Consider the following 25,668-nt stretch of genomic DNA (forward strand, 5'->3'; position numbering starts at 1 on the left):
TGAAGCCCTGAAGGCCAGCACAAAGAATGGAAACAGGCAACTTTTGGAAGGGGTACCCTCTAGAATGTACCAGAGACCTGGGAGGTGAGAGAATCTCAGAACTCAAAGGGAGTGACCTTAGATGAAATGCCCTACAGTGGGGAGAGGGAACTTGTAGATTCCACATCTAGCGAAAGACAGGACATCAAGTGAAGGGATGGGATTGCCATCCCACAGTCAAAAACTCTGACCTAGAATTGTTCCTGTCTAAGAGAACTGCAAGGACAAAAATGGAGAAGAGACTGATGGAAAGGAGGTCCTGTGACCACCCGCCCAAATTGGGATCCAGCTCAAGGGGAGGCTCCAAGGCCTGACACTATTACAGATGCTATGGTGTGCTTATAGACAGGGGCCTATCATGACTGCCCTTCAAGAGGTCCAACAAGCAGCTGAAAGAGTCAGATGCAGACTTACACCCAACCAATGGACAGAAGCCAGGAACCCCTGTGGTTAAATTAGGGAAAGGCTGGAAGAAGCTGTGGAGGAAGGCAACCCTATAGGAGACCAGCAGTCTCAGCTAACCTGGACCCCCCCTCCCCCCCAGATCTCTCAGACATTGAGCCACCAATCAGGCAGCACACACCAGCTGATATGAGGCCCCTGACACAGTTACAGCAGAGGACTGCCTGGTCTGGCCTCAGTGAGAGAAGATGAACCTAACCCTCCCTCAGGAGACTTGAGGCCTCAGGGAATAGGGAGGTCTGGTGGTGGGGAGGGCACATCCTCTTGGAGAAGGGGGAGGAGGAATGGGATGAGGAACTGTCAGAGGATGGACCAGGAGAGGGATAACAACTGGACTGTCAAAAAAGATTAAAGAATTAAAAAACAAAACAAAACCCCAAAACCTGACTCTAGTCATCAGCACCCTTTTACACTGGCACAGTAGCATGGCCAGTACTAAGAGGGAGAGGCAGAAAAACCCTGGGACTTGCTGGTCAGTCAATCCAGACAACAGGTGAGCTCCAGTTTTGGTTCTCATTCAGCTTATCGAAGTGGAAATAATAGACAGCTTTAACAAATATTACACATTTAAGAGAGCAAAATATTCTATATATAATCAGATTTGTAAGACATAAGCAAATGATTAAATATATATTCAACACAGATACATATGTAAGATAAAACAAATAACCATTTAAATTGAAGATATTAATAACAAAACCCTTTGCACTTTATTTTTGTGAACAAAATGTCTCAATCATAATTTTAAAGGCTTCAATTTAAGGCTAAATCAAAGCCACATCTTATTCAGTTTTGTTTTTATTTTATTGTGTGGGGACTGATCCCAGACCCCTGTGCATAGCAGGTAAGTGTTGTATCCTGGCCAGGAGCTTCACTTAAAGCTTTAACTAGTTTGCTAAAGAGCCAAAATATATAGATTAAACAGGCTTTTTCAGTTAATTGATTCAGTAAATCTTAAAACTGGGAAACCAAATGAAACAAACATTTAAAGATATGTTTTGCTGAGGTTTGCATTTAAAAGCAAAACAGAACAGTAAAAAAGCAGAATCAGTCAGTGCTGTAAGAGACAGGAACAGGGCTGGAGAGATGGCTCAGCGGTTAAGAGCACTGACCGCTCTTCCAGAGGTCCTGAGTTCAAATCCCAGCTACCACATGGTGGCTCACAACCATCTGTAATGAGATCTGATGCCCTCTTCTGGTGTGTCTGAAGACAGCTACAGTGTACTCACATACATTAAATAAATAAATTTAAAAAAAGAAAAAAAAGAGACAGGAATAGTGAGTATGTAGCAAATGCTGTATGTGAAAGAGGCCTGACAATGATTGCGTAACCCATTTGTTATCTGACTGCTGAACAGGTTGTTTTACTTTTTTTATTGGTTATTTTATTTATTTACATTTCAAATGTTATCCCCCTTTCTAGTTTCCCCTCCAGAAACTCCCTACCCCCCCGCCCCCATCTCTATGAGGGTGCCCCCCCAACTCCCACCTCAGCGACCTACCATTCCCCTACTCTGGGTTGTCAAGGCTTCATGGGACCAAGGGGCTCCCCTCCTATTGATGCCAGCTTCTTAACAGTTTCTAAGGTTTTAGAAATACGTTTGAATTTATTATTCAACAAGTAGAATACACTACACATGATATTTCAAAATCACTACCAACAAAACAAATAAAAATTCTATCCAGCAATGCATTACGGTAGCTTACCAAGTCTTCTGGCATTCATCTGAGAAATGTGTAGGGAGAATACAACCAAACCGTGTCTCAAAGACACGTTTTCCATTTAGTTACAAGTTGTTTTCTGACATACACAGAACATTCCGGTTTACAAATGGAAACCCAGGGTGAAACTACAGTCCACAATGGTAGCCCTACATGAAACTGATAAGCGATACAGCTAGAAACAAATGGACAAGAAAAAACGTGTAGAAAATGTTGCCTTATTATTTTTTCTCTCTTCCTTTTTGGATTCATTCATCATCCTAAGATTGCCTCCCCAGCTTTTTTTAGAGAGAAATAACTTCGATATTATTTGTTCCTTTAGTAGTTAATAATGCTACAAAAATTCCACAGTATATTCAAAGCTAATACTGAGTGAAAATAACAAAGATGTAAGCTCTGATCAATGAACTCTTTTCTGGAAGTAAGTTCCCTATTGGTAGAAATGGAAAAGCCTCTCTTAGGATTGTTCACACAGGATGTGACACGTTTGCTTTGAGAATTAGAAAACTTCTTCCACATTAATATGTGAAGGGTAAATGCTTTCTTAGGTTTAACTCGCACAATGTAGGCGTCATGTCCTGTTTCTGGCACTTTATATATGATCACCCGAGGAAAAGCACACCAACTGAAATATTAAAATCTCTTGAAAAATGCCAGTTCTCTACACATATACAAACCAAAGTACAACCTGGAACTTAGTCAACAACTTTAGGTTGAGGCAGAGTTTGAAAGAATACTAATTCATGTATAAGCTAAAAGTATATTCTGCAAGTAAGTCCATCTCTCTGAGTCCATCTGCTTTTAAAACTGTGAAAGTATAGGATGAATCTGACTTCTTTGTCCATAACTGATCCATGATAAGTAAGGACGCAAAAAATGTCTGCTTATTCCTATAGTAAGCAGCACTCATGATGGAGAGATGCAAAGGTTAACTGAGCCTTTAGTTACCGCAGCTTACTCTCCCTTACAATTACTGGACATGTGGACTAGAGTGGAAAGTAAACATATTTTCCATAAGTTGATACATTTTGATGATCAGATAAATTAAGATTTCATTATTAAAAATAAAGGTTTATTTGTAAGTTTTAATAACTTTACTATTTGTTTTTACATTTAAGGACTATACAAGTATAGATGTTGCCAGCTTCTCTAACATTAAAAGGTTCTCTCACTAATACAAAAGGATGGCTCTCTTCCCACTCTAAACCGCTTTGTTCCATGAAGAAATTTCACTGTACTTGGATGGAGGCTCTGGAGCATTTGACAGAGAGGTGTTAGGGACAACAGAAAAGAATCATTACATGTTTTTTCTCTTCTCAATTACAGAAGAACGATAGTTCTAATATTACAAGGAAAGCTTAAACATTAGAAAAAGAAGAGAATATGACAAAATGCTTCAAAATACATGCCTGAGGTGGATGGAGATAACTTGTACGTACATGTGTGGCAGGTTCTAGACAAAACCTCCAGTCTTTAATCTTCAGATTCATATCTGGAGATAAAATTAAGAGCATAATGTCATGATCCTTTTTGTTCTTGCTACTGTCTTAAGTGAAATCCCTCTAGTAGCTATCCCAGGAGTGTCGTACTGCTCACTGTACACCCCCATGGCAGCAGAAGTTGGTTATACTCAAGGCTAATGCTATCATGGCGACTTGGGGTTTATATCAGTTCACCTAAAATGTCTTCAGATTCTAGGCCTGCACTTGGAATTTATACCCATGATAGCTTAATGCCATTACAACAACCCTAAGATCAACGTGAATAGCTGACATGACTAGAAGTTAAGGATTAACAAACCTCCAAGACAAATCTAATCTTGAATTCACTTTACGGATATCTTCCCTGAGAACAAATGCAAAATGTCAGCTTCAGATGGGTTTCTATGCAAAGCCACTGATGACAAAATGACCCCACCTAGCAAAGGACATCAGTTCCAGGAAAACACCATGGAGCATTTCTGTGCCTTTTCCTGCTAATGGATCCACTGCCAAGAGCAACTGAGATCAGTGTGGTGAGGGAAAAGGTCTAGCTGAGCCTAAAAGCAACCCCGTGGACTAAACAATGGGACAACTCAGGGCCTGACTCATTGTTGCCAGCAGGCAAGTGGGGAGAAGAACCCCAAGTCAGGATCAGCCAGCTTACTTTGCAAGTCTTTTCCGAAGGTCTTTGATTTGATCATTCTTTTTAGTGAGAATCTCTTTCATGTTTCGATAAGCTGCTGTTTGTTGAAATTTCTTCTCTAACTCCTGTTTTGTGAAAAATGTCAACTCATTACTAAGAAACATTAAGGAAAGAATAACAAATGTTATAAAAATGCATGTTGTTTGCTAATTTTCAAATTTCCTTAAAAACATACTTGTATAATATTAAAACCACCTAAGTTTTAAAAATATTTCAAAGGAGAAGCTAATAAAACAGTACTATTTTCCAAGGTAACAGCACCATGTTAGCAAGTAACTTAATCACACTGAGGCCTAGGTACGGGAACCTGTTCAACATACAAACTAACTTTTAAGTAAAATATGTACAGTATTTTCCTTAACCTCCAAGTTTTAAATCCCAAGGAAGAGGGTTTTCGAGAGTCTTAAAAGTTTACCTTTTTATTTACATATGTGTATGACAATGTGAATTTATGTAAAACAACGTTCTCACAGGGAACTGGAATTATAGGTGGTTGTGAGACTTCTGATGTCAGTGCTGAAAGCCAAATAAAAATCCTCTGCAAGGGGTTGGGGACTTAGCTCAGTGGTAGAGCACTTGCCTAGCAAGCGCAAGGCCCTGGGTTTGGTCCCCAGCTCAGAAAAAAAGAAAAAAAAAATCCTCTGCAAGAGTCTTAACCACTAAGCATCTTTCTAGCCCCTAATTTGAGGATGTTTTAGTTCCTAGGACTGTAGCACAGCTGGCAGAACATTTGCCCAGTATGTAGGAGCCATAAATTCCATACCCAGTGCCCAATCCTCTTTCAAAAAGAAGTATGTTTGAAAAAAAATAGATTTACTTATTTTATGTATATGAATGTTTTACCTGCATGTATCTATCTATACCATATGAAAGCCTGGTGCCCATCAAGGTCAGAAGAGGGCACTGGATCCCCTGAAACTGAGTTACAGATAGTTATGAGCCACCATGTGAGTACTGAGAACAAACCTGGGTTCTCTGCAAAAATACCATGTGCTTTTAACGGCTGAACCATCTCTCCAGTCCTGCACTCATGTTCTTAAGTGTGTAATTCCGAAAGAGAAGAATCTACTCTGTATTTCCTATATAAAGCATTTTTTAAAGAGGTTTCAAAATCTTAAAAAAAAAAAAAGCCATCCAGGTCTCTCTCAGGCTCTAGGGAGAACAGAACAAGCAGACAGACAGCAATGCAAGCGCGTAGGGCAGCATGCAGAGGGACGGAGGGAGCAGTTTGTTCATTATCACAAAGATGAAAGAAGGTAGGTGCAAAGACACGATAGCTTTTCGGAACATACATTGGCTAAAGTTCAGAATAAAAATGAGCTCGCTCTGACACTGTAAGGCATTTATCTAGTCACATCTGTGTCTCTCTCCTGTATGTATTAGATAACAGACACGAACAGGCAAAGCTCTTCTGTCTCAGTCTCCTGACCTTTTCAGCCATGCTCAGCTGCTCCTGTACTCTGAGGAGGTCATGTTTGGCTGCTGCTAGGTTCTCCTCCAAAGACTTTTGGTTTTCTGTCTTGTCGTTAAGTGTCTTCTGAAATTCACTCTTAAGAGCTGCAACTGTGTTTTCCAAGTCATCCAAGTCTTGGGCCTTGATAAAATCCTATAAAAGATAAATACATGAATATAATTTCCCTTGACATACTAAATAACAGCACTTTTAAAATAGTGAGCCAACATCCAAGGAGAGAAAAAGCAATGCTTATGTGTGCACACAGCTTTTCTCACCAGTCTGGGTAAGTGCCAGCCCCAGCAGGGTTGCCAGCAGGCTCAATCCAGCCTCAGCCTTGGTGGACATAGAGCAGATATTCAGTAGTCACTGTATTCCAAATGTAGGAAATCAGATTTTTGAACTGCTAGAATTTCAGTCAAAAAGGAACGAGAGAAATGAGATCTCAATTTGACAGGTGAGTGTACCAGGGTTGGAATTGGCAAGTAATATGGAGAAGTGTTGGGAGCATAGTTTCTTATAAATCAAGCTGGCCCCAGACTTGCTTTATAGCCAAAGATGATCTTAGAACTCATCCTCGTGCTTGTGCCCTCCCTGGTGCTGGGATCACAGGTGTACACCAACATGTACCAATGTTCCCTGGTTTACATGGTACCAGGGATCAAATCCAGGGCTTTGTGCTCACTAAGCAAGCATTTAGTTAACTGAGTTATATCCTAGCCCTCTGACAAATCATTCTGAGAAGACCAATTAAACAAACAAACAAACAAATAAAACAGACCTTTCTTGTCCTCCATTCCAACCTCTCTAGACCTATTATTTGTCCTGCAACAGTCTGCTTGCAGGTGCTTCCCACCACACTTCCATCTCTTGGGTGCCTTTGATGTGGACCCCGATCCCTCTAGCTTTCATGCTGCCCTTCTCAGCCTTTCCTCTCAGCCCATTTCCACTTCTTTGCTCTCAGCCTACAGAAGCACTGTCTACTAGGGACTCCGCTTGTCTAGGACCCAGACTAGGCAACAGCAACAAAGAATGGAACACACACCCACAAAGACGTGACCAAACACCTCACCAAAAACATACTTGAAACATCTTAACTCCAGATGCTCAAATCTCAGCACAGAAACACAAACATGAACAGCCAATCTCATCTGCCTCCTCCAGAAGCCAATAACTTTATGCTTAGAGGACCCAAAAATGCAATCTAGCTGAAGCACGGGAGAAGAACTTCAAAACAGCAATTATGAATATGTTCAAGGACGTTAAAGAGGAGAGAAACAAATGCCTTAATGAAGACAGTGAAAATACAAATGGCTGAATGAAATAATGAAAACATTTCAAGACATTAAAATAGAAATAGAATCACTAAAGAAAATTTAAACTAAAAATCTCAGATTTCAAAACATGGACGAAAGAGAATTTCAGGTCTTTAAGACAAGATAGAAGAAATGAATATTTCCGTCAAAGAAAATGTTAAATTTTAATTAATTAATTAATTAATTAATGCATACACAAAATATCCAGGAAATATGATATGAAAAACCAAACTTGGGGCTTAAGGGAAGGCTCAGCAGTTAAGAGTATTAGAGCCTCATCAAGAGATTCTGAGTTTAATTTCCTGCAACCATATGGTGGTTTACAACCATGTTTAATAGGATCTGATGCCCTCTTCTGTCATGCAATCACGCATGCAAATATGCATAAAATACAAACATACATAAATAAATCTTTTTTAAAAAGATCTGCAATAACAGGGATAGAGGAAAAAGAAAAAACTCAGATCAAGGTCACAGAAACTACTTTTAACAAAATCACTGATGAAAAATTTCCCAATCTAAAGAAGAAAGTGCCTATCAAGACACAAGAAGCATACAGAACACAAAATATAAGGACCAGAAAAGAAATTTCCCACAACACAGAGTAATCAAAACACTAAATATACAGAACAAAGAAAGGGTATTAAAATTTGCAGAGGAAAATTTGAATAATGCCTGACTTTTCAATGGAGATGCTGAAAGGCAGAAGGGCCAGACAGATGTTCTATACGTTCTGAGAGAACACAGATGCCAGCCCAAACTACTACATCCAGCAAAAACTCTCCATCATAATTAGCAGAGAAAAGAAAAACATTTCACAATAAAACCCAATTTAAGCAATCTACCAATCCAGCTCTATAGAATCTGCTACAAAAAAACAAAACAAAACAAAACGTAAACCTAAAGAAATTAACTATACCCCAGAAAAGAGCATAAATAAATAACCCTAGAACAGTAAATTAAAAAAGGGGGAACCCATATCACAACAACAAAATTTCAGGAATCAATACTGTTCAGTAACTCAGTATTAATGGTCTCAACTCCCCAATAAAAAGGCATAGGTTGGGGTTGGTTTAGCTCAGTGGTAGAGCGCTTGCCTAGGAAGCGCAAGGCCCTGGTTCGGTCCCCAGCTCGAAAAAAAGAACCAAAAAAAAAAAAAAAAAAAAAAAAAGACATAGGTTAGCTGAGTGGTGGTGGCTAGCACCTTCAATCCCAGCACAAGAGAGGCAGAGGCACACAGATTTCTGTGAGCCTGAGGCCAGCCTGGTCTACAGAGCAATTTCCAAGACTGCCAGAGCTATACAGAAAGACCCTATTTTAAAAAAAAAAAAAAAGACACAGAAACACAGATTGAATTAAAAAACAGGATTTATATTTCTGCTACATCCAAAAAATACATTTTACCAACAAGGATAAACATCACTTCAATATAAAAGAATAGAAAAAGTTATTCTAAGTAAATGGACCCAAGAAGCAACCACATAGAGCCATTTTAATATCTGACAAAATAGACTTCAACCCAAAACTTTCAGAAACAATACAGAAGGATACTACATACTCATTAAAGAAAAAACCCACCGTGGTGGTTTGAACAGGTTTGGCCCCATAGATTTGTGTTTGGACTACTTGGCATTATTAGGGGTATGGCCTAATTGGAGGAAGTGTGTCAATGTGTAGGTGGGCTTTAAGGTCTCATATGCTGGGCTCCACCCAGTGTGGAGGGTTGTCTCCTTCTGGCTGCCTGCAGGAACAGGCTCTTTCAGCCTTCGGATGAAGATGTAGAACTCTTAGCTCCTCCAGAACCAAGTCCGCCTATAAGACGCTTTGCTTCCTATCACGATGATAATGAACTAAACCTCTAAAACTGCAAGCCAGCCCCAATGGAATGTTTGCCTTTATAACAGTCACCTTGGTCATTGTGTCTCTTCATAACAATAAAACCCAAACACCCACCAAGAGGGTATTCTAATTCTAAATATGCATCAAACACGTGGGCATTCAAACTTATAAAAGAAACATGACTACAGCTAAAATCCTTATTTACTCTCACATACAATGGTGGGTAGCATTCATATCCCACCTAGCCCACTCTTGCCAATAGACAGGTCATTCAGACAAAAAAAAAATGCTGGAGTTAAATAACATCATAAATCAATGGCTCTAGTAGACATCTACAGAACATCCCATAGAAACACTAAGGAATATACTTTCTTCTCAGCAGCCCATGGAAGTTTCTCTAAAATTGACCACATACAAGTCTCAACGGACAAAAGAAAGCTGAAATAACACTCTGCATCCTATCTGACCACCGTGGGTAAGAGGAACAGCAGAAAGTATGCAAATTCATGGGAACTGCACAATTCACTACTGAATGGGTCAAGACAAATACCAAAAAGAAAAAACTTCAAAATTGAATGAAAATGAAAACATAACACATCTAAACCTACAGGACACAACGTAGGCAGTTCTATGGGTGATTCCTAGCACCAAGTGCCTACATCAAAAAACAAAACAAAACAAAACAAAACAAAAAAAAAAACTGAAGAGACCTTACATTAGTAACTTATTGAAACATCTGTAAGCTCTAGAACAACAAGAAGAAATAGCAAGTAAAAACATATGCACAGTAAGAAATAAACTCAGGGCTGAAATCAAAGAGTAGAAATGAAACAATACAAAGAAACAAAGAAGCACAGAGTTGGTTCTTTGAGAAAATCACCAAGACTGACAAATCCTTAGACAACTTAACTAAAAGACAAATTTCAAATTAATAAAATTAGAGATGAAAAGAGTGTCATTGTAACTGACACCAAGGAAATTCAGAGAATCCTGAGGACATGCTTTAAAAATCAGTATTCCACCAAACTGAAAACACTAAAATCAATGGGCAAATTTCTTAATATACACAACCTATCAAAGTTAAATCAAATAAGCAATTTAAACAGGTTCATCACCCCTAGTTAAATAGAAGCAGTAATTAAAATTCTCCCAACTAAAACAGCCCAGGGTCAGATGGGTTCAGTACAGAAATCTACTCTACCTTCAAAGAAAAATTAATGCAATATTTCTCAAAATATTCTGTAAAACAGAAACTGAGGAACATTTATTAATTATTTTTAGAAAGGTACTATTACCATGATTCTAAAACCACACAAAGACCGAACAACAAAAAAAGAAAGTAATAGATGGATATCCTTATCAACACAGATGTAAAAGTGCTCAGTAAAATACTTGCAAACTGAATCCATAAACATATCAAAAGATTATCCACCATGACCACATAGGATTCATCCCAGAGATGCAGGAATGGTCCAACATTTGTAAATCAAGACACGAAGCATAAGATAATCTCATTGGATGAAGAAGAGATCTTTGACAAAATCCAATACCCCTTCATGATAAAAGTCTTAGAGAGACTAGGGATATGAGACATTATCTCAACATAAAGCATTTTACAGCAAGCTCACAGCCTATAACAACTTATATGGAGAGAACATCAAAATATTACAATCAGGAACAAGACGGAGATGTCCATTTACTCCAGACCTATTCAGTGTAGATTTTGAAGTCTTAGCCAGAACAATAAGCAACTGAGAGCCAAGGGATACAAATAGGGAAGGAAGAAGTCAAAGTATATTTATAAATGGTATGATTTCTATACAAAGATCCTTAAAAACCCTACCAGGGTTGGGCTATGGTGGCACACACCTTTAATCCCAGCACTCAGGAGACAGAGGCAGGAGGATCTCTATGAGTTTGAGGAGTTTGAGCCTGGTCTACAGAGCAAGTTCCAGGACAGTCAGAGCTACAGAGAGAAACACTGTGTTGAAACCTCATCCCCCCCACCCCCACCCCCAAACTAAATCCATCAGGAAAAAATTTACAGCTAATAAACTTTCTTTTCTTTTTTGCAAAATAGCAGGATAGAAAACTGACACACAAAAATCCAGCAACCTTCCTATAAACAAATGATAACCAGCCAAGAAAGAAATCAGGGAAATAGTACCTTTCCCAACAGTCTCAAAAAATAAACTATCTTATGATAGCTGTAATTCAGCAAGTGAAAGACTTATACAATAAAAACTTTAAGACATTTAGTAACAGTATTGAATAGACACCAGAGATGGAAAGAGCTCCAATACTCACAGCTTAGCAGGACTAACAGTGTGAAAATAGCTATCCTACCAAAAACAATCTATAGATTCAATGTAATCCCCATGAAAATTCCATGCACCCACACATGCATGCGTGCACACATTAGGATAGCTAAAACAGTCTCCAATAACAACGGAACTCCTAGAGGTATCACTATGTCAGATTTTAAGTTTTATTATAGAACTAAAATAATAAAGATAGCATAGTATTATCATTGTCGTCAAATTGAAGACTGAAACATAAGTCTACATATCTATGGACACTTGACTTTTGATAAAGAAGTAAATATACGCTGAAGAAAGGCAGCATCATCAACACTGTTGCTTGTCAAACCAGAGAGCTGCATGCAGAAGAATGCAAATAAGTCCATATTTACCAATCTACATAAAACTCAACCCCAAATGGATCAAGAGCCTCAACAAAAGTCCAGATACACTGAGTCTGATCGAAAAGAAAGCAAGGAGTAGGCTTGACCTCACTGGCACAGTGACTTTCTGAACAAAACACTGATAGCACAGGTACTAAGAACAACAATTAACAAACGGGACCTCATGAAACTGAAAAGCTTCGGTATGTCAAAGGACCTATCATTTGTACAAAATGACAGGCTGTAGAACAGGAAAAGACTTTTTATCAATTATACACCAATGGAGAATTAGTATTCAAAATATTTAAAGAACTAAAAAATATACATATCCTGATCAAGAAAACAACTAACCCAATTAAAAAATGAGGTACACAACTAAGCAGAGTTTTCTCAGAAGATGGAAAATAAACGACTGAGAAAACGTACAGAGATACTCAACATGCTTAGGCATTAGAGAAATACAAAGTACAATTACTTGGAGATTTTATCTTACCCCAGTAAGAATGGCCAAAATCAATAAAACAAATGGTATCACATGCTAGCAAAGATGTGGGAACACCTATTTATTCCTGATGGGAGTGCAAACGTATGCAGCCACTGTGAAAGTCAGTTTAGTTCTTTAGGAAGCTGGAAATAGATCTATCTCAGGACCCAGCTGTGCTGCTCTTGGGCATACACCCAAAGGAACCTACACCCTACTACACAATACTGGCTCATCGTGCACACTGCTGCTCTATTCGTAACAGCAGAAACCAGAAACAGCTTACATGCCCATCACCTGATGAATGGATAATGAAAATGTGGTTAGTTCACATAATGGAATCTTATTCAGCTTTTTAAGAAAAATGAAGTTATGAAACTCGGGTAAATTGGTAGAATTAGAAAAAAATCATCCTGAGTAAAGTAACCCAGACCCCGAAAGAAAAATACTGTATGTTTTCTCTCATATGTGGATGCTAGCTTTTAAACTTGGTATCTGTGCTATAATTAAAGACAATCAGAGGTTAGGTACTTAGTAAGGGACTACTGGGGAAGTGAGGATCTCCCAAAGAAGGGGAAATAAACTATAGCATTATGGAGAGAAAAAGGGAAGCTAGAACATGAGGGTTATTCAGGGAGGGAATATAGGCAGGGACCACTAATGCTAAAGGTCATTTGAAAAGCTATATGGAAACCCACTACTCTAAAGTTTCCTAAAATATATACATATATGAAAGGAATATAAATGGAGTCACTAAATAATAGAAAATGCCCCAACTAGACATCTTATGCCACCAAGTCGTGCCAGGAATGAGACTTATTTATGTCATTGAACATGGAGAAGTTGACCTAGTGCCTAACTTGAAACTTCACCCCAAAGACTAACACTCATACTACTAGAAAGTACTCTGTACTCTACTGGAGAAGAAAAATGATCATCAATGTCGCCCAGCTCCAAACCCTGTGACCTACAACAGTGAGTGACTTACTTGCAAACATACAGGTGCAATAGTCACACAAATGCTACAGGAGTAACTAACCACTTTTTGATTAGACGTAAAGCCCACTCCATGAGAAGGAACCCATACCGGACACTGCTAAAGTGGCCAAGAACCTGAGACTAGCTAGATCACAGGCCTAGGGAAAATTCAGTACTGTTATTCTGTTGAAGGAAAACAGCAATAAAATCACTCCTAATGACGTACAGCTATACCTATTGATAAGTGCCGTACTCGGTCTACATCAGAGAAGCTTCTTGTAGTAGATGGGAACTAACACAGAGACCTACAGCTGGACAATACTCAGATAGAGAGACTTTGGAGTACTCAGTCCCAAGTGAGATGACTTCATCAAAACCCTCTCCTCAAAGTTCAGAGAGCTATGCAGAAGAGGAGGGAGACAGCCTGTAATAGCTAGAGGTGAGGAATGACTCTAAGCACAACAGGCCTTGTCTTCCAAATACAACAGGCCTGATACATATATGAATTCACAGAAACTGTGGTATCATACACCAGAGCTGTGGGTTCAAGCCAGGCAATCTCAGCAATGAGAGGGGGAAGTGGACATAGGATCTGTCTGACTCTGAACCAAGAAGGGACTTGTAATTGATACTCTCTGGCAAAGGGAAAATGAGTTTTTTTAATGGAGCCCTTTTGGATGTATAAACCGTATACTTCAGGGTAGACCTCATTCCCAGGAGGATTTGCCTAAAACAAAATAAATTCTATGGTATTTTTTGTTTCATTCCCCTTAGTTTTGGCATTTTTTGGTCTTACTGTTAGTTTGATTTTTCCTTTTGTGTTTTGTGAGTCTTTTTATTCTTATTGGTTATTTTATTTATTTACAAAGTCATTTTTTTGTATGTATGCTTCTTTTTTGCTTTGAAAGTGAAAAAGATAACAAAATTGAGTAAGTAAGGTAGACTTGGGAGAAATTAGAAGAAGGGAAACATGATTGAATATATTATCTGGGTTGTTTTCAATTAAAAATCAAAAAGAATTTTGGGTAAGGAAAAACAAAGATTTTTGAATTCTTCAAACTGATACATAGGAGGACTACACATAGCAAGTTTAAAGCTAAGCTGGAAACTGAGATTTTTCTCTCAAAAGAACAAATAGTATAGGTGTAAAAAGATTAGTCACATTCACATAAAATTTAATAGACAGTCAAGAAACTATGGAGACTATTACTAATAATGAGTATAAGGGTTTCTAAATTGACAAGGTTTTAAGTTTTTTTTCTGTTGAGTTACATGAACTTCTTTATAATTTGACAACTGCAGTACATATCTTACATCTGGATCTTGCTTTTGACTAGGCAAAAGCTACAGGAAAAAAAAGATCTGCATTCTATAACAGGAAAATGGTCTACATGTGCACAATATTTTATCTTCAACAAAATGAAACAATAGTTGCTTTTTAAAAATATTTAGTCCCTAAAAAAGGCATGTATCCTTGTATTAGTTTTGTATCAAATAGAAAACTTGACAAATGGCTTTTAAATAAATTCATTACCCCAAAACATTTATAACTGTTTAACCTTTTGAGAAGTTATAAAGTTGTTCTGGAACATTCACCTTGAGAGTGTGTGTGTGTGTGTATGTGTGTGTGTGTGTGTGTGTAAAGAAGTACTGATTGGCTGTGCCTGGTCACTGTAAAGTTGAGTTGTAGGTTCCTTGGGGCTTATTATACCATTCTCTGTATTTTTGCATGCTTTAACTTTTTTTCATAAAGTTTAACAAAAATCTAATAAAGTCCGGGGATATAGCTAAGTAAGAGAACGCTGGCCCAGCAAGCACAGGCTCTGGTCGTAGTACTAATGCTGGATACTCACCTAACCTCTCTGCTCATTTAAAGTCATAATGCTGTGTCACTCAGTGAGAGGAGCACAGGAGAGGCAACGATATAATGACTCCTAGCAGGCAGAGCACACTCGCCATTGTTCTCAGCTAGGCTGGCAGAACTGCTACTCCGGATTGACACTGTTTCCTACAGCACACTGGATACAAATGAAGCCGTAACCCATTATTCCTCTCACTGTCACTACATCCAAGGGAAACTCAAGTAACATTCAGAATAAAACCTAAATGCAAATTTTTCCTTTACTTCCTTTTTTCCCTCAGTTATAACTGGGTATAGGAGGAAAAGGGAAAAACTTAACAATAATAAACTTAAGAACATCCTGCCTGCTAGTTATGTCTGTAATGTAAGCTAGTCCTGTAAGCTGTGAATCTTCCATGGAAAATGGACAGAGGATAGAGTTTCTGAGCCAATGTAAGACAGCAATAACATTCGGCCGGGAGAAAGGCAAAGTAGATAGAATATGATGAATAGTGATTATGATTTCTAATTTTATTCTCTTTAGATGTAGAAAAATAGCTAAATTGTTTTACCTGTTGATTTCCTTGATCAAGCTGTAAATCTTGAAGTACTCGTTCCAATTTTGACTTCTCATCCAGCGCATTTACAGCCTACAATCAAATATAAAATCAGTACACTCAACTTACACTCTCTAGGCTAATTCCTCAATAACTGTGTTGAAGGATTTCTCAGTTACCTGTGTTTCAATGGTCTTCAGCCTTGACTTTAGTTTCTCATTCTCTTGTTGAAGTCTTAAAATTTCCTTTGTGAATAAATTCAAATTTTATTATTATTTTAAAAATTTATTTTTATGTATATGAATGTTTTGCTTGAATATATGTATATGTATATAATGTGTGTACCAGTGGATGCCAGATGAGGGCATCAGATACCCTCATAGACTCTCCAGTGAGCCTGGGTTTTCCACAAGAGTAGCAAGTGCTCCTAACCACTGAGCCATCTCTCTAGCCCCCACATTTTATTATTTTAACCAAAATGTGTTTAACATGAAATGATCACTGTTTGCTTCACTTAAAAAGTAATCAAAATTATGCAGTGGCTCAAAAATCCAAATGCCTTGGTTAGGAGTAAAATCCTACTTTCACAAAGCCTGCCTGAATCCCATAGCTGTGAGTCAAGTTTAGCTCTAAGACGAACTGGAGCTGAAGCCAAGCCCCTTTGATTGTCCTTAAGCATCTGATAGGAGATGAACCCACCTGACCAGTCTGATTGTGCATTTTACTCCCATACAGACTGTACTCTGTTGTTCTGCCATGCCAACCTTCTGCCTGCCTCTGGTCAGGAGCCATTCTGCTCTCTTACCTGACAGGCCCCTTTAACTTAGCCTGTCTTCACCTTTAAGACCCAGCTTAGCGGCTACCTCCTTCAAGCACCCATTCTTATCTCCTCCCATCCACACGGAGCTCCACCTTCTTTATTATTCTATAACACCCTTAGAGCCCTTTAGCTCTCTCATTTCTGCTTCTGGAAATGTTAGTTCCTACTTTCTGGTGAAATAACAACAGTTTTGATAGTGTCCTAGGTCACTGCACTGCTTTCCACCTATAACATTGTGTAATGCCAGGACGATGGGAGTTGGGAAAACGTTTATTTTTATGGTGATAATTTCTATAAGCATTTAAAAACCCTATACATTATTGTGGATCACACATTTCACATGCACACTAGAAAACACAGTTCAAAATCCCATCCGTGTACTGTGAGATTCCACGTACTGTGAGATTCCGTGTACTGTGAGATTCCGTGTACTGTGAGATTCCGTGTACTGTGAGATTCCGTGTACTTCACTGTGAAAAGATCTGTCACTTCAGATTCTATGAAGTAAGCATGCCCTCTTCTGGTCACTGGGCTCCATTCAGTAAAACTGTGACAAACTATTTTCTTACCCTAGCATTGTTCAGGAATTGGGGAGGAAAGAGGCAGAACCAAGGTTGATGAGAATATTACCTTGTTTAGGAGTTCAGTTGTTCCACCTTCGTTAATTGGAACAAGTTTAGGCTTTGTGATATCTATGATGGGCTGCAACAAAATGAAGAAACCAATCTAAAATTACCACAGAGTAAAGAAGCATCATTGTGAAACATTTGTTCTTCCTAAGTGGAAGACAATCTATAAACACACCCACCAGGACTTCAGCTCCACAGTTTTAATGATTCTTTTTGTGTTCACTCTGTTATGTGCAGTGCCTATGAAGCTCAACATATGACAGAGATAAAAATGAAACCCAACATCCCTGTACCCTTTTATTAATACAGAAAGAAAAGAGATACAAGGGGCTCATAGTCAGACTTGATAAAAATCTCAGCCTCTGGGACTGGAATTTTCATCTGTGGTAGCTGAAAATGATTTCTGCATGAACTTTATACAGTGAATCTGTAATGGCTGAGAAGTTACAAGTGAATAATAACTTAGCACAAATATTTGGTCATTTTAGTAGAATGTCTTAAAAGTAATAGCCCATGCTCTCTGACCCAAATTTTCTTAATCAGAAATATGTTCCAAAAGAGTTATTAGAAAATGTTTTCTTTATGTTTATACATGGATTAATCTCAGTAGTGTTGAGCTATCTGCATGGGGGACTATTTATATTTATGGTGTATCTAGTTAAGTGACAGCATAGCACGTAATTGTTCAGAAAGTCTACTAGGATGTCTCTACCTGCTGTCTTGGGTAACCTGTCTGTGTACACGGCTAAGAAGCAGAGTTGGGATATAACAACAGGTCTGATCACCGTGAAGTAGGTGCTCTGTCTCAGCTGAATGAAGGGTTTACAAGGTATTGAGACTAGACTACAGAGAGAGAGAGAGAGAGAGAGAGAGAGAGAGAGAGAGAGAGAGAGAGAGAGAGAGAAACAGACAAAAAATCAGTTTTTCCATTATTTCTGAAACTTTTAATCTTTTGTCTGCAAATATGAGTGGCAATTTAAGTTCCACTACCAACTTGAATGCTTTTCTTTTGAATGTCTCATTTTCAGCTCCACAAGTTATGTTGTGAGGATTTCAGTACCAGCTACTGAGAAACATGGGAAGCTGAGGAAATGCCTTGATGGATAAAGCACTTACCACACAAATGAGAGGATTTACATTTGGAGTCTTAGTACCACAAACAAACAGGTAGGCATGGTAACCTGCCTGTAATCGCTGGGCTCAGTGGGCGGAGACAAGGGTTTCCTAGTGACAGCTGAGGAGCTAACCTTAGATGAATTAGTAAAAGTCTCTGTCTCAGTAAATAAAGTGGAAAGTGATCAAAGAAGACATTCAGCATCAATGTGGCCTCCATATGTAAGCATACACGTGTGCACAGGCAGCTGTACACATGTGCACTCACACATATATAAACAGGCATGCACACATATGCATAGCTTCACATGCAAAAACAAATAGACTTAGAAATACTAAAAACTACCTTTTTATTTGAAGATGCAAATTCTGCCTTTTCAAACTCAGCAACTTGTTCTAATAATTCTCTAAAAATAAAAACAAATTTAAGAGAATATTCATTGAGAATCGACTTCTAGCACAGAAAATAATAAAAAAAAAAAATCACAAGAACCAGCATCAACCTATCACATGCTAGGAAGATGAGCATAAGAGGTTACAAAACTGATATTTAATCACAAAGGGCTGAGAGTCTCATCCCCCTGTAAACTAATCTGAATCAGCTATAGCTCTTGGTACTATATACTTGACACATCTATGTGTAGTAAGATATAAACAGCAATGCCAATACAAATATGAATGGCATTTGTATTTCTATTTCTGAAGTACAGCATGATTTCTCTATTACATAACATTTACTGTCACCTAAGAGTCTGATTTGTAACAGTTTTCTTGAATATGAATCAGTCCACAGTTTCTACTGAGCAAGCATTCTCCATGGAAAGCCAGTAGTGTGAGCCCCTGATGATATACCAGGATAGATATGTGGACTATACTCCTGCGTACAGACCACTCGTCTCTCTTCTTCAAACATCAGCACTCAGCATTTGCTCACCAATCACCTACTAAGAAACTGACAGCCGCAGAAGCCAACCGAATTTCCTTCCCTCCTTGAAGACTGCTTAGCATTGTTCATCATGTTCCATTTCAGGAGAGACTGCACAATTTCCAGGGCTTAGCAGTGAGTCCTTTTTAACCTCTGGCATGTTTTGTTGTTGTTGTTGTTTGTTTATTTAGTATAGAATAGAGTTTATTTAAGGCATGGGGAGGAGAGCTAAGAGGTAGTAGAGGCAGAGAAAGAGAAGTAGAGGAATAGAGACCGGCCATGAGCATGTGGAGAGAGAGGAGGAAAGGAATGGCGGCAGAGCGGGGAAGGGAATGGGGACAGAGTGGGAACAAGAAGGGAAGAGCAGGAGCAAGAGCTGTTTTCTGTTTTTTTGAGACAGGGTCTGTGATGGTTTGTATATGCTTGGCCCAGGGAGTGGCACTATTAAAAGGTGTGGCCTTGTTGAGGTGGGTGTGTCACTGTGGCTGTGGTTAAGACCCTCACCCTAGCTGCCTGGAAGTCTTCAGCAGCTTCCGCCTTCAGAGGAAGATGCAGGACTCTCAGCTCTGCCCACACCATGCCTGTCTCGAAGCTGCCACGCTTCCATCTTGGTAATAATGGACTGAACCTCTGAACATGTAAGCCGGCCCCAATTAAATGTTGTCCTTTATAAGACTTGCCTTGGTCCTGGTGTCTGCTTATAGTAGTAAAACCCTAACTGAGACAGGGTCTTACTGTATAGCCCAAACAGTCTCAAGTGTTGAAATTAAAGGTGTGAACCACAATGCCCAACTGGCCTGTTATTTTTTAGAACCGGCTTCAACTTCATTGATCTTATTAGAAGTTTTGAATTTATGAGCTTTTAATATTGTAACATTTTAAGCCTTTTATAGTTTACATTTTCTAAGGTAAGTATATAGTTTCAAATGTAGTTATCTAGAAACAAATTTGTAATGCTACTAGGCTGAAGAGATGGAAATGATACTCTAATATATCTTCAACTGTTCAAATCTTTACTTCTTAGCAGATCTATGTATCAAGAACACTGAAATATTAATCATGCTACTAAAGATGCCCTAAGGAATAATTACGTTAAGTAGATTGAAAAGCGGTTTCATGTAGTTGTAACTAGTAGTAGAAACACAGCATCTTTAAGAGAACTTGAGTGCTCCTCAAGGAATCACCTAGCGACTGTGCCTTGTTGCTGGCCTACCCACATGTTTCACACCCCAACCCAGGAAAGCACTAGCAAAGTGATTTGCTAACTCTGAAGACCACAGTTGGGCCTTCACAACCCAGCTGCAGGTACAAACCTTACCTGTTCTCAAGTTCAGAGACGTCTGTCTGTAACTTTAGGTACCACTTCTCGGCTTGTGAGAACAGCTGCCGGAGGAGCAGGACATTGGTGTGAGATGTATTGATGAGCTCGGACTCCACCTCACTGTGTACCACAGCCTGCAGCCCATTGAGGACTTCTGAAACCTCATCGATGGTGAAAGTCTCCTCCACCAGCCTGAAAACAGTATGACTCCGTTGGCTAATTAATCACAGGAGGAACTTATAAAATATAACTGAAGTCAAGAAACCCACATCATAACATTTAAAGAATTAAAGATTACAAGAAAAACTCTCTGGGAGAGATTAAAATGACTAGATTGTGGGTAATTTCTCAAGTGTGTTCATTTTTAAATACAACTACATGTTGAAAAATGTAGACCTCATCTACTCTTTTTTAACTTTTCAATATTATTTTTTCTACTTTATACTCCTCTAAACTAGTCTTATCATATTTAGTAACTTAAAAGTCACCTAGAACACCTAACTTCTCCACTCCGTTACTTCTCTAACATTTTAGTATTCATATGGATTACTTAAATATTAATATGCCTATGAGACAAAAACTGCAGGGATATATTACTTTTCTTAGCAGTCTAGAGACACAAAATTAAAAAAAACTAACATCTTCAAGTACCTCTGTGATACAACAGAAATGAACGTCTCCATCAATTGCAGCATTCAAAACTACTCTCACTGGAGCTACTTGGCCATGTTGGAAAGGGATTTCAGGGGATGAGCCATCATCGTCAATCCCCTAGCTGTACACAGGGCTTGGAGGGTGGAAGAGATCTGCCTGTGGTTCCACTGTGGGTAATTAGGCCCAGCAATTTCAGCAGCATGACAGACAGTTGGAGTCCTTAACAAATCCGGTGCACATCTCCTACTCTCAAGGACAGTGTCACAGTAACAGTTTTGTTTCTTACAGCTTTGCCCCTCTAAAGTCTCTCAACCTTAGATCCTTAGCCTCCCTTTTCCCTTTCTTTCTTCCCAACAGACAGAATCAAGCATCTTGGCACGATCATATTCAAGTTAATAGAAAACACTTTTAGCACAGTTACATTCACTAAGTAGTTTTTAACATATAATTCTTTAACATTGTCTTTGTCTAACTAGAAAAATTTAATCAATCTTAAAAATTTAATACTTTAACTTCAGAGTCTTTATTAAAATGTTAATGTTTTCTTTATTCTTTAATAGACTATACCATATTTTTGCCAGTAACGTTGTTTTCATCCACCGGGGTTAATAAACCAGATTCAGTTAATTGGTTGAACAGACACTAGTACAAGGTTGATGACCTCCCTAACAGCTAGAAACATCCCAGAGACCTTTGCTACTGACATGTGACATTTAACTACTTTGCATTCTAACACTATTGTTTCAAATAAAAACTCACCAACTTTTGTTTCAAATCACTAACAATATTGGTACTACCAAGTATATGTTTCATGCTACTTTTCCCCTCTCCTAATTGTTCTATATGAATAGCATAAGTTCATAGCTGCCATGTCATATGGCTCTACTTTTTAGAGAAATCACATAAGTAATTAAAGTTATGGAACTTTTTAGAATTAAGCCCTTTGCAATTTTTATCTGAAACTTTCCAGTATGTAATGATTATTATGTCATGCCTGACAACAGACTGTTACTCATACCCCACAACTATTTCTCAATTTTACAAATCATGGAACTTAGTGAGTTTCTGTATTAGCATCCCTATGCTAGCCACAAGAAAGAATCCATATTTTGCTCTGATTTCCTAATCAGAATTTAATTTATCCACTTAGGATCCTTTCTTTCTTGAGAAACTTTCACATGACCAGGTACACAGGTATATAGAGTATACAGATAAATCATTCACTAATTTAAAAAAAATCTATTTTTTCTTAAAACAAGCCAGGCATGGCAGCACACATCCTTAACCCCAGTACTTGGGGAGGCAGACTGATCTCTTTGAGTTTGAGGCTAGCCTGGAGTTCCAAGACAGTCAAGGCTGACACAGAGAACCCTGTCTTGAAAAACTTAAGAAAAAGAATTTTAAAAACACTTCTTTGGTATGTACATAATTTGCCATTTACTAAAGCTGAAAGCTAATTTTTCATCTAATGAGATGAATGTGCTTGTTTTTATAGCAACAATTAAACCTTGGTTGAGCATTTGCAAATGCAGGACATGGTACCTTCAATATTTTTCAGTTGATTGATATTTTGATATTATAACTATCAGTGCTGAGAACATTGCTCTGCATAAAAACATAGTACAAAATGGCAAGAATATATTTATGGCCATTTTGCAAATTTTTGGAAATTGTTTTAATCCCAAACCAAAAGTCGTTTAATAATTTTTTTTAATGAAACTCAACTCAGCACCTTGAATACCAATTTTTAAAAATCAAAGACAACACAATAGCTTTCAGAGATACACTAATTTGATAATTACCTGCTGAGAAATGATGGTAAGAAAATATTAGGTCTCTGTCAACATTACGTCTCCCTAAGAGCAGAATACTTAACTGCAAGTCAAAGCATACAATAGCCTATGTCAAAGAATTTCAGGCGGCTGGTACTGATGTTGCAGGGCAGGTTGGCCTGGGCTGTGTCCACTGTGCCTGCAGTGTGTTCAGAATGATGGCTGCAGTGAAGTCACGAGATAAAGCTGGGAAATGCTGCCAGAACACTTCAGAGTCATTTTGTATTTAATTATGAAATAATTTTTAGTGATTACATTTTAAGAAACTTTTTACTAATGCCAAATTTTTAAGGAATCCACATTCATTCAGTTATATGACCCACAGTTTTAAGAAGTTAGGCCTTAAAGTCTCTTGATACCTGCTTTCCTTGAGGTCTTGAAAGCAGGAATCTACCGTTTTAAGTCTCAAGCCTCTTTTTGCACGAGCGAAACGCATGTAATTAATGACTTCATTTTGATGGTGCTCATTTAGGCCCAACTCTGCCTGAAAAAGAGAGAACTGGTTAGTCCTGAGGAGATGACAAAAGAAATGACAACAAAAATGAACAAGGTAATTTGTTGGGCATGGTGTACTGGCACCTGCCTTTAATCTCAGCACTCAGGAGGCAGAGGCAGGCAGATCTCTGTGCCTTTGAGACCAGCCTGATCTACATAGTGAGCTTCAGGACAGCCAGGGCTACCCAGAGATACAGTCTCAAACAATAACAGTAACCAGTGATGTTCATGATACTGTGTTGTAGTAACTGATAGATGTGTATCAGGTTGCCTTCCTGTCCTCTCCCTACCCAGCTACCTTGCAGCCAAATACACTCAGGTCACATGACTACTTCTCAGGAAAAGAAGGAATCCAAAGAGGTGTGGGGTATTTTTCAAAGACTTAAGATATGGGGTATACTTTATACCTCTGTCATCTCTAATGTCTCTGAAAGTAGGCAGAGTAACTAGGATGAGCCATGCCATTTTTATGCCCCAGGGCTGGAAGAACAGAAGGATGAATAAGACCTCGGTCTTCACCTCATGGAGCAGCACCAACTCACTCACTAATCTGTATGAGATGGCTGCTGCGTGAGGGGAAATAAACGCCTGTATTCCTTATTCACTGATTTTCAGATCACTACAGAAACGTAACCTTACCAAATACAGCCTTAAAAGGTATATCTGGCTTGAAAATAGATACTATAGTCTTCTTAATAAACCAGATGTTGTTCTAAAATTAAGAAGCTGCATAGATAAGTGCGGCTCTCAGACCCGATCAGCTTAGCCACAACCAGGATATCATCCCTCTGTCCCCCTGCAAGGCTCAGAAACTATCTCTGAAGAGGGAGCAAAAGACAAAAACATCCGTGGGGAGCGGACCAAAACCATGTCTTCTTTCTGGGCAGTGGTTGCACAAGCCTTTATTTACAGCACTAAGGAGGCAGAGGCATAGGCAGGTGGATCTGTGTTTGAGGCCAGCCTGGTCTACAGAGAGAGTTTCAAAACAGGGCTATACAGATAAACCCTGTCTTGAAACAGCAACAACAAAGATGTCTTCTAGACATGACAGAACTGCTGAACTAGGAACTCCCAACTGTGGTTGCCTGCGCTAAGTCAGGCCAATTAACAATCCAGCATAGAGACACGGAGGGATTTATGAGACCCCACTTCCAGCTGAGGAGTTACCAACAGTTGATTTATGAAGGGTAGAGAGTCAGTTTCTTTTAAGAGTGTGGCCCAAGAAAGGTGATGGTCCCACACATATGAGTACATGGGCAGCACAAATTGGACTAGGTAGGCTTAAAAAACAAACAAACAAACAAACAAACAAACGGGGCAGGAAGTGCAAGATAATTCTGAAAGAATCTGGGGGAAGGATTTTAAATACATTGTATGAATGTATAAAATCTTTAAAGGATAAAAATATTTTTAAAAAGGAAGAGTGGGCTTATTGCTTAAAAATTTTATGTCTTATGTGCTTTGTTTAGATGAATCATTGTATCAACCCTTGTATAACTTTCAACTTATTAATGAATAATCTACACGGTTCCAAGTGGTATCAAACTGACAAAGGAGTAAGAACACAAACAAGTACTAACTTTTTTTTGTTACACCACTAGCAACTTTTTCTTTTTTCGTTTTTTGAAATCAGGTGAAGCAAGACCAGTTCCAAGCTCAGAATTGTTTAAGAAATGGTCTGTTTTGTTCAGATGTGTACAAAGTGACACATCCTTCAACTTCATTTCCGTGCTTTTACCTATGTATGGCTATTTAAATTAATTGTTTGGTGAGAAGTTGGATGAACTGGTGTTTTCAGTCTCAAGGTAAGCCCGAACTCTATTACCCAAATAGTCTTCAGAGATCCAAACGAAAACACCACCCATATTTAATCAGCTGTAAGGTGCTTCAGAAAGTTGGAACCAGCCCCTAATTCTTCATACTGGCAAATGCGTGCTGCTGTGACGGCCAGGGCTTCCCAGACCACAGCTAAGGATGGGGCGACAAAGCCGGAGAAAGGCTTCAGCGAGGACGCTCTCACCGCGACTCGGCCGAGGTGATTCCAGCCTTCCTCCCCAGCGAGGCCCGGCCAGTGAGGCACCGCTCGTCGTCCGCTCCCGGGCCGGGCCCTCTCCCGACCAGGATACTCACCATGGTTGTGGAGGGATCAGACAGGAAACAGGGAGGCCGGCACTTGGGGCCTGAGGAAAGTAGGTTGTTTAGAAGCCGCGGGTTGCCAATGGGAACGGAGACACGTGGGCCCTCGGTTATACACTATCATTGGGTCTTAGTGTCACGTGACAGAAAGTGCTGCGTAACTGGCTAATTTCCTCAGGTACATTGGCT

At 38.9% G+C, this 25,668-nt stretch overlaps 1 protein-coding gene across 3 annotated transcripts; it reads right to left on the reverse strand.

The window, feature by feature from the left end:
• Positions 1-2,083: 2,083 nt before the first annotated feature.
• Positions 2,084-25,668, reverse strand: Lztfl1 (leucine zipper transcription factor like 1). 3 transcript variants are annotated; one of them, XM_032911297.1, is made up of 11 exons: positions 25,474-25,668; positions 23,208-23,332; positions 20,360-20,554; positions 18,463-18,523; positions 17,005-17,076; positions 15,734-15,799; positions 15,570-15,647; positions 5,837-6,013; positions 4,369-4,472; positions 3,663-3,715; positions 2,084-3,474 (listed from the first exon to the last, which is right to left on the reverse strand). In XM_032911297.1, the coding sequence occupies exons 1-10, from the start codon at positions 25,474-25,476 to the stop codon at positions 3,697-3,699; spliced, it is 900 nt and encodes a 299-aa protein (XP_032767188.1). In that variant the 5' UTR covers positions 25,477-25,668; the 3' UTR covers positions 2,084-3,474; positions 3,663-3,696. The 3 variants fall into 3 exon arrangements, with proteins under 3 accessions (XP_032767188.1, XP_032767186.1, XP_032767189.1); XM_032911295.1 differs by having other exon boundaries at positions 2,266-3,715; XM_032911298.1 differs by having other exon boundaries at positions 2,266-3,715; positions 23,208-23,328; positions 25,474-25,539.

The sequence above is a fragment of the Rattus rattus genome, chromosome 8 (assembly GCF_011064425.1).
Source record: "Rattus rattus isolate New Zealand chromosome 8, Rrattus_CSIRO_v1, whole genome shotgun sequence".
In the NCBI taxonomy this organism is placed as follows: domain Eukaryota; kingdom Metazoa; phylum Chordata; class Mammalia; order Rodentia; family Muridae; genus Rattus; species Rattus rattus.

What these genes read in the sequence shown, in the direction of transcription:
- Lztfl1 (XM_032911297.1), bottom strand. An exon ending in CAAGACCTCAAGGAAAGCAG is followed by an intron (nt 20,555 to 23,207) that starts GTATCAAGAGAC and finishes TACTGTTTTCAG; the next exon opens with GCTGGTGGAGGAGACTTTCA. An exon ending in TTGCATCTTCAAATAAAAAG is followed by an intron (nt 17,077 to 18,462) that starts GTAGTTTTTAGT and finishes ATTTTGTTGCAG; the next exon opens with CCCATCATAGATATCACAAA.